The 11,791-nt window shown below is 38.6% G+C and overlaps 1 protein-coding gene across 5 annotated transcripts in view; it reads right to left on the bottom strand.

Moving 5' to 3' along the window:
* The window catches only part of LOC107741762 (myocyte-specific enhancer factor 2D homolog), a 75,410-nt gene that overhangs the window by 39,777 nt on the left and 23,842 nt on the right, over window positions 1-11,791 (bottom strand). For all 5 annotated transcript variants that reach the window (XM_016554538.1, XM_016554539.1, XM_016554542.1 and 2 more), the window contains exons 2-3: window positions 7,158-7,586; window positions 3,142-3,345 (exon numbers count right to left, since the gene is read on the bottom strand). In XM_016554538.1, coding sequence (XP_016410024.1) covers window positions 3,142-3,345; window positions 7,158-7,211 — 258 coding nt within the window. In that variant the 5' untranslated portion in view covers window positions 7,212-7,586. The remainder of the gene's footprint in view (window positions 1-3,141; window positions 3,346-7,157; window positions 7,587-11,791) is intronic.

The raw sequence follows: 11,791 nt of genomic DNA, 5'->3' as shown, positions 1-11,791 counted from the left end.
TCTCTCTCCTGATTGGGATCTGCAGTCAAGCAGATTAACAAGCTCTGGCAGAAAAGGCAGGCAGCCCCCATACAATCACACACACACACGCACACACACACACACACACACGCGCGCACACACACACACACCCACTAGGCACGTGCAACACGAGGCGAGCGAGATGAGAGCAAAAAGAGAGATATGCAGCAAGAGAGAAGAGGAGAGGCAGTGTGCGTACATATGCGTCTGTTCAGTCATGCATCAGTGTGAAAGCATGCCTGCCTGGATATATGTGTGTGTGTACAGTGAGCTGTAGGGTGAATGAGGGTTTTTCTCTGGGTGATTGTAAGCCACTTCATCATTTATAAACAGTGAATCTCCCTTACTTCATTGAATTGTCTCTTTTTGCCTGCCTGTCTGTCTCTTTTTGGTCTCTAAAAGTCAAATAACCAGGTAAAGCAGAGAAGACATGGACATGAGTCACAGGAAGAGTCTTCTGAACGGTACTGCCCCCAAAAACATCAGGCCAAACACTGGGAACTCTGCACCAGGTCTGCCTCTACTGTCACTCTGCCTCTCAATATTACATGAGACAGCCTTCAGCCTTTACACACACAAAGCAGCCCAGTCAGGCTTGAGCTGATGTGGCCCACAGCGGCCTAACGCCCTCACCACAGTGCATGCACGCATACACACACAGACACTCACTCTCTTAAGAGATTTCTGCAGCTGCAACCAACAGGAAACATGCACCTGTACCACTGGGGGCTTCTGCAAAAGAGTCATCAGTTTCTCAACATCACACGCTCTACATAAGTATTCACCCTCTGATGACTGCATTTGAAACTGCACGGAATGACCACCTAATGTTGAAATAAACACTGCTTTTTCTGTACACACACACATTTGATGTCTTAAAGGAACATTTTACCCTAAAATTACAATTCTGTCATTATTTACCATCTATCCTGTAGTTCCAATAGTATAGTATTTGTTCATAGTTCACAGTGAACAAGTTCATAGCAATGACAAATTGGACAAAAAAGCACCACAAAATTGGTTCATACGAATTGCATCCCGAGAAAGGAAAAATTGAAATCGCATCATATGACCCCTTTAAGTCATGATAGTTTTAATGAGTAAAAGACCCAAATTTAAGTTGTTATTCACTAATAATCTTTCCCTCTAGTAAGCCCAAGAACCAAAGCAACCAAATCATTGAACCAGTGAGTTGAACTTGAGTACAAGTTCTATCCAATTTGGAGACAAATTCTTTTGAGCTGGTTCTTTTCAATTAAATGCATGATCAAGTTGCACTGAATGATTCATTATGGAAAACACCTGCATTAAAGTGCATCAAGACAAGAAAAAAAAACATATGAGTTTGGAATACTATGAGGGTGAGTAAATAATGACGGATGTTTTTATTTTTGGTTGAACTCTCTTTTAAATTCGGGCAGCATTTCAACTATACTATTTGAGAGACTCTTTAACTCTTCCGCTGAGGTTATATGATAGTTTTGTGTCAGTAAAACACCTAAATTTAAGTTATTGTTAACTGATAATCTCCTTTTCCAGTGAGCTGTTAACCCGAGAACCAAAATATCCGGATCACTGAGTCAGTGAGTTGAAGAACCAAACCAGTTCAATTTGCATGCAAATTATTCTTTTGAACTGGTTTATTTCAATTAAACACTTGATCCTGTTCACAAGTTGCACTGAATGATTCATTATGAAAAACAGCTGCATGAAGGTCCACCAAGACAGGAAAAAAAACATGAGTTCGAATACTATGAGGGTGAGTAAATAAAGACAGAACTTTTCATTTGTGGGTGAACCGTCTTTTTAATTCGGGCAGCATTCCAACTATAATATCTGAGACACTCTTTAACTCTTCCGCTGAGGTTATGTGATAGTTTTGTGTCAGTAAAAGACCTCAATTTAAGTTGTTATTCACTGATAATCTTCCTTTCCAGTAAGCTAAATCAAGAACCCAATTCATGAATTGCAATTCAAATTGCTTGGTCCAATTCATAAATTGCACTGAACTACACATTATAGGAAACAGCTACATTAAGGTGCATAAGGATGTAAAAACAGCAATATACAGGCTCAAAACACCATAAGAGAGAGTAAATGACAGAATTTTCATTTTTGAGTGAACTATCCTTTTAATTCAAGTGGCGTTTCAGCTATACTATCTGAGACACTCTTCTGCTGCTGTTGTTCTTTCCATGTTAACGTTACACGCCCCAGAACAACATGCCACACACACGCAGTCGCCATCTTGTGTTGGACGGGACGGACACCGGATGGGCACCGTGTGTGTGTTTGTGTGTAAGCCACTTTTTCCTCTCTGGCCAAAGGCAGGAGGTGGTAGAGGGTGCAGCTGTCCCTAGCTCTCCTGTCCCACCATCGTCCAGGCAGTCAGCCAGCAGCGTATAGAGATCCACGAGCCTCTGAATCACCCTTCATGCTCTCTTGACGTTCACACACACACTCTTTCTCTCACACATGCGCCCGGCCTCCCTATGGGTGAATGTTTAGCTATGCAAAAGCCTTGCCATTTCTTGAAGAAATTGTAATGTTGTGGATTTACATAGTCACTATGGTATAACCAAGGTATTCTGGACATGGTAACAAGGTAATACTATAATATTCTTAGAAGTACCATGTAAATTAAATCAAATTAGCATGGTATTATAAGGGTCTTAATCCATAATGAAGGTTCACTATGTAATGAAGTGACAAATTTAGCTTTGGTTACAGTATTCGATAAAGGTCAAAATAAACGAGGAGAAGCTTCATGAAAAAATGTCATCGCAATTACAGGCATTCCTATTTGGACGGGATCTTTCTCAGAGGACTTGTGTGTTAGCCGGAAAACAGTAGGTAATTTGTTCTGTGATTTTAACAAGGTTTCTGTGAGGAAAAACACACACATTTACCTGGCCTCCTCAGGGAAAACTAGTCCCGACCAAATAGGGCTATTGACTGAACTACTGCAACCAAATTAACACGGTTCACCAAAGATAGGAAGGAAGGAATGAAGAGAAGGAGCAAACAAATAAAGGACAAATGAGACCAACAAACAAACAAAACAATTTCCTGCCACCTGAAATTGGGAGGATTCATAGTGGGTTTGTATGTCTGTGTTACCTCGATGATGTCTGCGTTGGTCCTGCTTTCGTGCGGCTCATTGTACTCGGTGTATTTGAGGAGCACTTTGTCCATGTCGGTGCTGGCATACTGGAAGAGCTTGTTTGAGTGATTGAAAATAATGAGGGCAATCTCACAGTCACACAACACACTGAGCTCATAAGCTTTCTTCATCAGACCAAACTTCCGCTTGGTGAAGGTCACCTGTGGATAGAGACAGAAAAATTAGGTTAGACGGGGAGAAAAAGATGATGATTGAGAAGGGTGCGAACTGAAAACTATATCTGTGTTTACAGTTAAACAAAAAAGAAGATACTAAACTTATAGTTCACCTAAAGCAACCGATTACACATATTCATGTTGTTCCAAACCTGTATGACTTTCTTTCCTCTGTGAAACTCAAAAGAAGATATTTTGAAGAATCTATTTTCATTTTTAATTTAAATAAAATGACCACGTATGAGGATTGGAGCTTCAAGATTCAAATTGGAGATTCAAAAAGGATGCAAAAGCACCATTACGGTATCATAAACATGGTCTTCTAAACTAATATGATAGACATAAGATATTCAAAGGGATATACTGAAATATAAGACATTATTCACTGACAATCTTGATGTGCACTAGCTGAGAGTACACTTCATGAACAAATCAACAAGTCAGATAAACCATATCCACAATTCAGACTTGTTTAGAGTTCACTTAATTGTTAACATTTCACTGTCTGGGAAGACATAAATGCAAATTTGGCTGTTAAACATGCCGTTAAAAATGACGTTTAACATTAAATGTCATTAAATATAAAAAAGAGAAAGACTGGGTTAGGCAGGGATGAGTGAAGAGATGAGAACTGAGAACAATATCTAATGCAATTTAGCTTCTTAGGTAAAGTTGTCTTATTTTATGAATATTAGATAACTTTGGACTACTTGTATGTATGACATTTACATGGTGCTTTTGTGTTGTTTTCAAAGCTTGAAAGCTCCAGTCCCTATTCATTGTGATAGCAAGGTGAAAATGAACCAACTACATTCTTCAAAACATCTTCTTTTGTAACTCAACAGAAGACAAGAAAGTCAAAGGTCTGGAACCAAAAGAGGCTGAAAAAATAAAGACAGGATTTTTAAAGTGTTTTGTGAATTACTCCTATAGGAATTTTTGCAGTGCACAGAGGATGACTCAGGATTAGCCATCCAAGAGCTGATTTTTCTCTCTCAGAACTGACCAAACAGTTTTCTACCACTTTCTTGCCCTCTGCTAGCAAAAGTGCCACCTCTAGACAAAAAGTTTTTCTGCTCAAACCCAGGACTCCTTAACCTTAAGAGCTCGACAGTGTTAGCAGACAGTGATTGCATCTCTGTAAATAAAAGTGCTTTTCCATTAGGTGAAAGAATCTCCTCCACCTAGACAATCAGAGAGCTGATGTTCCTTCTCTCCACACAAGCACCAGGATAAACACCAGCAACATAATTGCCATCGAAAATAGAAATCTCAGGTAACCAATGGCAACAGGAGAACACAACTTTATCATTGTGAAGAATGTAGAGAGGCAGCGACCTGACTTCTTTCCGCTCCTCTCTCGATCCAATTAACCTCAGGGCCGAATGCTTACCTCCTGACCTTTACCGCACACGCGGACTCTAGCTCGCTTTCTCACCTGCTGCCGTCTGTCAGTTCTGGATACCTCTGTTCTTCTACACCTCTCCTATATACTTGCCTCGATGCTGGAGTTTGGTAATTAAAAGGCACATTTTATTGCAGCAAAGACTGTAGTTCATGTCCTCTTCTCGCACTCTTTAATTCTTTAATTGCCCAAATACCTGTTACACCACAGGAAGGTCTGAAGGACAAGATGTGCAAAGCAGAATCATTTTCCGGAAGAAATCTCAATTAAAAGTGATATTTAGTACAAAATGAGGCCTAATCTGGGTCAGACAAACTACAAGACTTTTTTTTGTAACTTTGTTAAAAATATGATTAGTCAGGCACACCTGAGCGCTGACACAGTGAAGCAGGCTAAGGTTGAGTATGCACACCTGCTCCGGTCAGAGTGACTACACCTATCAGCACAACTGTGACCAGAAAAACATTTCCCACACATTCTCACTAACATGGAGGGTAAGATTACTCACTAGTGAGTAGAACTTCTAACTCCAAACTAAACACAATGAATTACTTTAAGCTTTCAATAGGATACTGTTATGAAGTTTGTGATTTAATGGGTTTTATATGACAGGCTTACCTGTTGGAGCATGGGGAGCAGAGAGAACAGAAATGAAGCTTAGGTGAACACCACTTAGGTGGATATAACAAAACAGCAAAAATGAACACTCACCTAAATCAAACTCAAACATTGCAGTGTTTGTATAGTTATCGAAAACTAAAATGCAAAGTACATTAAAAAAATAATATATACATATATTTGCAAAACTGAAACTAAACTAAACTTACATTTTCATGACTCTATATAAAGAATTTCATACCACATACTAATTTTAGGTTATGATAAATTAAGCATGCTTTCACACTTAAAATGAACTCTGGTATGATTGGCCTGTTAGTGTGGTTCATTTGAATAAGTGTGAATGCTGCAACCGAACCCTGATACGCACCAAACAAGCACTAAAATGATGGGTCTCCTTCCGCTTCCAAAAGAACTCTGGCATGGTTCGAATGAAATATGAACGCAACACAGACCAAATACTTCTAAACGGACCAAAAACAGAATGTAATGACAAGAAGCATCGCTATGTGACGACGCGGGACGAGCGGTGTATCCAAAACAAAATGAGCAGAGGGCAAACGTGGAGCTAAAGTGCCTTTTATGAGCTATTCTTGAGTTCGCCGGTGGTAAAAAATAAAATCATATGTACACGCATTAGGTGTATTCGACTTAATGCGGTGCTGAGCACGCAGACCGATAGGTGAATGAGTACTTTGATGTCATATACCGGTCGGTCTGCGCTGCACTTCTTTACGTCGAACACACCTATTAATTGGGGTATTCGGTAAGTTACGTCATGAAATATATGTCATTCAATTCAAATTTAATGCAGTTAAACATATTATATTTACATTAGGTATTAACATATTACCTTTGGCAGCCCTAAAATACTTAAACTAAAAAAAGTAAAACTCTGTATCCATAGACTAAAACAAACTCGTGATGCACGACATTAAAAGATTCACAGATGATAATTGTTTTGTTATGGCTAAAAACTAATATCACTGGCCACTATTACATTTCTATTTTGTCTAAATAAATTAAAAATAAAGATTATCAATTAGGTTTAAATGTTACAAGTGAATTTAGGTATCATAACATCATAACGTACTATATAAAAATAGATATTTGATTTTCTAAAAAATTACATTATAATTATGTATCCAATACAGTCTGTAAAATATACTGATTGATTAATTAATTAAAAAAAAAAAATCAGCCAATAACCAATATGGTACCAATGTTCTGAATAAAACTAATAGTAAAACTCAAAGAAAATAAAGGTAACTGTTATATGTACAAATTAATGAAAACTAAACAAAATTCTGCTGCATCAGTTGAGCCAGAAACTGAAAAACCTCACCACTCAAACAAACAGCAATGCTTTGAAAGCACTGGTGTTTACACCCTAAGGGAAGACAACCTATGAGTAGTTAACTTGTAGTTGTCTCTGCTTATTAAACCGGGATAGGAAAAATTACATACACACTTCAACAATATATCAAAAGAAACCTTGCACTGGAGGAGTTAGATTTGATTTTGCCTCAACCTGTTTGTCTTGTACAAGATGTCTAAATCACAGATGCAACTTAAGGCAACTCACAAAAGTCAGAACTAATAAGAAAGATTTCTGTTAAAATGCCAATAATATCTTTCAGGCTCTCCTAAGTATACTCGGTGTGTTTTATTCAGAGAAAGCTGCCAAAATGAATTATTTTCAGTTACGCATTTAGAACTCCCTTAGCTTGAACTAAAAACACTGCCACTGCAGACAGTCAGGCTTTGCACTCACCTGTCTGTTACGCTCGTCTGTGATTCGCTGAATCTGGATCTTTTTCCTCCCCATGGCTGCTGTGATTGGCCGAGCAGGGGTAGGGGCAAGGTTGGGGGTGTGGTGAGGTCAGAGGTCAAATTTTCTCGAGGCAGTTACAGGAGCACAAACAGCGACTAGTCGCCTCTGTGGATGAAGATGTGTGTGTGTGAGAGAGTCTCTCTCTCTCTCCGTATGCCACCTGTCTGAGGCAGCTGGGCTCACCCGTCTTCCTCCACTGATAAAAAAAAAGGAAGGAGGGAAGGAAGAAAGAAAGTATGTGGCCTCCTGGTAGGGCCTTCAGATCATTGTCTGCTCAGGGTGCATGTCATCCGACAGGTGTCTTTTCTGATATCCAAACCCCCCTGGAAAAATCTGGTGATGAAGATGAAGATGGTCTTGTGATGAATTCTGTGAAAGAAAAGAGAGACAATCAAAATCAAAACTGGTGTAACAGCAAAATACTAGGGTAGTCAATCGATTGAAACATTTTTAATTGGGGCTGGATCACAAATAAATTACATATTACATGTATCAACATCAAAGTAATTTAGAAAAGAGACAGAAAAACAGACAAATGGGCTTCTTACAATATTACAGTAAAAACTTTTGATATTTGCTAAATATACTAAATAATTGTAGAGTGTACTTTCAGATATTTATAAAACTGTGCCATTTTACAAACAAATATATATATATATATATATTTATATTTATATATTTATCAGTCTGGCGAGTAAACAAAAAAATTTACTAGCCAATGGCGATTCAATTGCCAAGGTGTTCGTAGAGGGCTGATTACATATGCTGGTTAACTCATCAAATGAATTGCAATGAATCACATATACACAACAGTTTAGAGTGGGTAAGATTATTTTTAGGTTTCTGAAAGAAGTCTAGTATGCTCACCACTGCATTTATTTTTAATTAATGTTGCAGTAAAAATTGTGAGATATTTGTACAATTTAAAACAATTTATTATATTTTCAAATGTAATTTTTATTTCTGACCAAGCTGAATTTTCATCAGTCATTACTCCAGTCTTGAATCACATGATCTTTCAGAAATCATTATAATATGCTGATTTGATGCTCAAAAATGAAAGTGTTTATTATTATCAATGTTGAAAACGCTTGTACTGCTCAATATTTTTGTGTAAACATTTTTTTTAACTAGAAAGGTCAAAAGAACAGCATGTATTTAAAATAGATTTCTTTACTAACTGTAAATATCTTAACGGTCACTTTTGATCAATTCAATGTATCCTTGCTGAATAAAAATATTAATTTTTCAAAAATGTAAAATATCTTACTGACCCCAAATTGTGAACAGTAGTGCACATCAATATTTACAATATTTTACATAATTAACTGTACCAATTTAACAGCCCAACAAACTACAACAGAATTTCAATGACATGCTCTGCTACCTAATTCTGTAATTTTATGACAGAAAAAAATCTTGATTAAAGATTATTATTCCTAATCATTTTTCTCAATAATTTCGAACACAAAGCCTTTACCGGTGAGCCTGTCAAATAATCTGCGGCCTGTGATTATTGTGTCACCTACTCACTCACCCCTATATTTAAGCAAATGAAGGGGAAATTTCAAGCCTCCAAACTTCCCACACTTTCTTCTCAGTAAATTTCCATTTTTTTCCCAGGATTTTTACAAATCCATTTATCAAGATTAGACTCACAACTAGTAATTTCTTGCTTATCAAACAATTCAAAACTAATCATAAACTACAATAACAATTTCCATGACTTTTTAAGATATTGGCAATTTCTTTTTCAAGCATGGAAATCACACTTTAGAAATTTCCTGATATTGCTAGGTTTCAGGACTATAATGGGAACCCTTAAAGGGGGGGGGTACAATGCTGTTTCATGCATTCAGAGTTGTTTACACTATTAAAGAGTTGGATTCTCATGCTAAGCATGGACAAAGTTTCAAAAAACAATTTGGACGTATGACGTAGTATTTCTGTGCCAAAAATCGTACTTCCGGGTTCGTACAAGTTTCGGAGAGTTTTTTTCGATCGTGGCTCTTCATGACGTAGACAAGGGTGGAACTCCTTATATGGGCATTTCTCCCGGAAGAGCGCGCCCGCGCACGCACAGACTAGAGTGAGAGCGAGACCGCGCCCATCAATGCGCTTCATCCGGCTGCAGCGCTGCACGGGACTCGCTCAGGAAGAATGTTTCCAATCCAAAGAAGTGTGTTTTTGGTTGTAAGGGAAAGATAACTTTGTTCAGCTTCCTAAAGAACCCAGCGTTATGTAAACAGTGGATACAGTTTGTTTTTCCAGGGCAGCAACGGAGTTTCACAAGTGTGTTTGTTGACGAACGTTTTATAAACAAGGCCCAGTTCGAGCTGGATTTGCACATCGTTTGATACAGAAAGATGGAGCGGTCCCAACTATAAAAGATCCCAGTCATGATTCAGAACTGCAGACGGTAAGTGAAACGGCATCAAATGTCTGTTTTGTTGGCATTCGGCGCCCAAATGCTCGTCAATCTTTAGCTCTGCCCACGGTGCGCCTCTAGGAGCTCTGCTTTTTCCGGAGAGAATCGTAAAGCTGTATCTTTCTTTTATAAATATGATAAAACTAAAGACATTTTGGAGATATGAAGGATGCAGTACTACTCTATAGGTACTCAAGATTAACATGAGATTGGGTGAAACTTTGTGTGTTATGCCCCCTTTAGGCTTTTAAAGAGCTGCCAGGACAGAATAAACAAACCTCACCTCAACCATAGCTAGGTTTCCCCTAAACAACACATTGCATGACATCCACATACACGGCTGGGCAGAGCCCCTTTCCGCAGCCTGACAGAGCCTGATTATGTGTTCTCGTTCACAAACCTCTGATGCCGATGTCGCTTACAGACCTAAAGCATCTTCACCTGCAGGGAAACACCTGCTGAAGTGTCTCTGTGCTTGAGTGTGTCATCCAGCAGCACTCACAGTCTTCTCTCACTAACAAGTCTCCCTTTTAGCTGTTTAGTCAACATGGATATTTTAGCCGCATCTGAAGGTTAAGTGAATTTTTCACTTTATAATAATAAAAAGCCATGTTGAAACAAACAGTGAGAGAACAGATGCCTGGGAGCGAGATGGCACAAGTTTGTGTGTGTGTATGAATGAATGGCTGCATGAATGGATTTACTGCAGCCAAAGAATTGTCATATGGGCCAGGATCAATTTAAAACATGCTATTATTATCTCTGCCTTCGATTAAAAAACAACCAAGGGCTTAAAACAGAATTCTATATATACACATCCAGACTATACACACTCACGCTCATACATCCCCACATGACTGCTGACACAAACTGACTCCCTGATCAGGGAAGCCTGCAAACTTCCTCATTTCCTCTTTTCAGGTCAAAGTGCACATCATGCTCAGAGACAACCTTGTGTGAGTTTGACCAACTCGAATTACAAGTTCTTACTTCCTTGCCACTTTCCTTGCAATAAAAAGCAACAAATAGTCCAAGTTTTTCCTTCAAGTCGAGACTTGACATGAATTCTAGGCCTCTTGGAGAAAGCAGCCAATTAATAAGTGTACTTCAGAGTTATTGTTAAGTAGAAGCATATTAAAGCCTGTAAAAAGAGCGACTGGAAAAGCTCTTCCACCTTGTTCCTGCAAAACAAATTCCTTCTGGTAAAGTAAACACTTTCAAAGGGTTGTGGTTTGTTCGAGCCAACTGACATGTCAAAATTACATCATAGCAATCCTAATAGGCCGATGGCACCATGAGAATGCAAAAGTATCAACTCTTCTAGGCTATTTTTTTCTTCTGAGAAGCAGACAGGAAATATATTTCCTATTACAGGCGTTTAAGCTTAAAGGGTTAGTTCACCCAAAAATTAAAATTAGCCCATAAATTACTCACCCTCAAGTCATCCTAGGTGAATATGACTTTCTTCTTTCAGACGATTCCAGTCGGAGTTATATTAAAAATTGTCTTTGATCTTTCAAGCTGTTTAATGGCAGTCAGCGGGTATTGCAGTTCATCAGTTCAAAACAAGTGAAATAAAGCGCATCTATCCATAAAAAAACAAAGTGCCTCACACGGCTCTGGGGGGTGAACAAAGGCCTCCTGTAGCGAACTGATGTGTTTTTGTAAGAAAAATAATCATATTTAGAACGTAATAATCAATTTAATCTAGCTTGCGCTCACTGTTGTAAACGGTGAGCAGCTCCGGGCGGATGACGTAGGACTTTGGCATTGCACATGTGCTGCTCAGAAGTGACGAACGCGGAAGTGCAGGGCATAAAAAAACAAAGTGCCTCACACGGCTCTGGGGGGTGAACAAAGGCCTCCTGTAGCGAACTGATGTGTTTTTGTAAGAAAAATAATCATATTTAGAACGTAATAATCAATTTAATCTAGCTTGCGCTCACTGTTGTAAACGGTGAGCAGCTCCGGGCGGATGACGTAGGACTTTGGCATTGCACATGTGCTGCTCAGAAGTGACGAACGCGGAAGTGCAGGGCAGAGATAAAAAAAAAAACAACGGTCATGAATTAGAAGTACAAAACGAGGATTTGTAAAGAAGAATGTCAGAGGATTTCGATATAAGCCAAGAGGAGACTGGTTTTCC

This window comes from Sinocyclocheilus rhinocerous, unplaced genomic scaffold (genome assembly GCF_001515625.1).
Source record: "Sinocyclocheilus rhinocerous isolate Xijiao unplaced genomic scaffold, SAMN03320098_v1.1 scaffold616, whole genome shotgun sequence".
Taxonomy (NCBI): domain Eukaryota; kingdom Metazoa; phylum Chordata; class Actinopteri; order Cypriniformes; family Cyprinidae; genus Sinocyclocheilus; species Sinocyclocheilus rhinocerous.
This window is presented reverse-complemented; position numbering and strand designations above follow the sequence as displayed.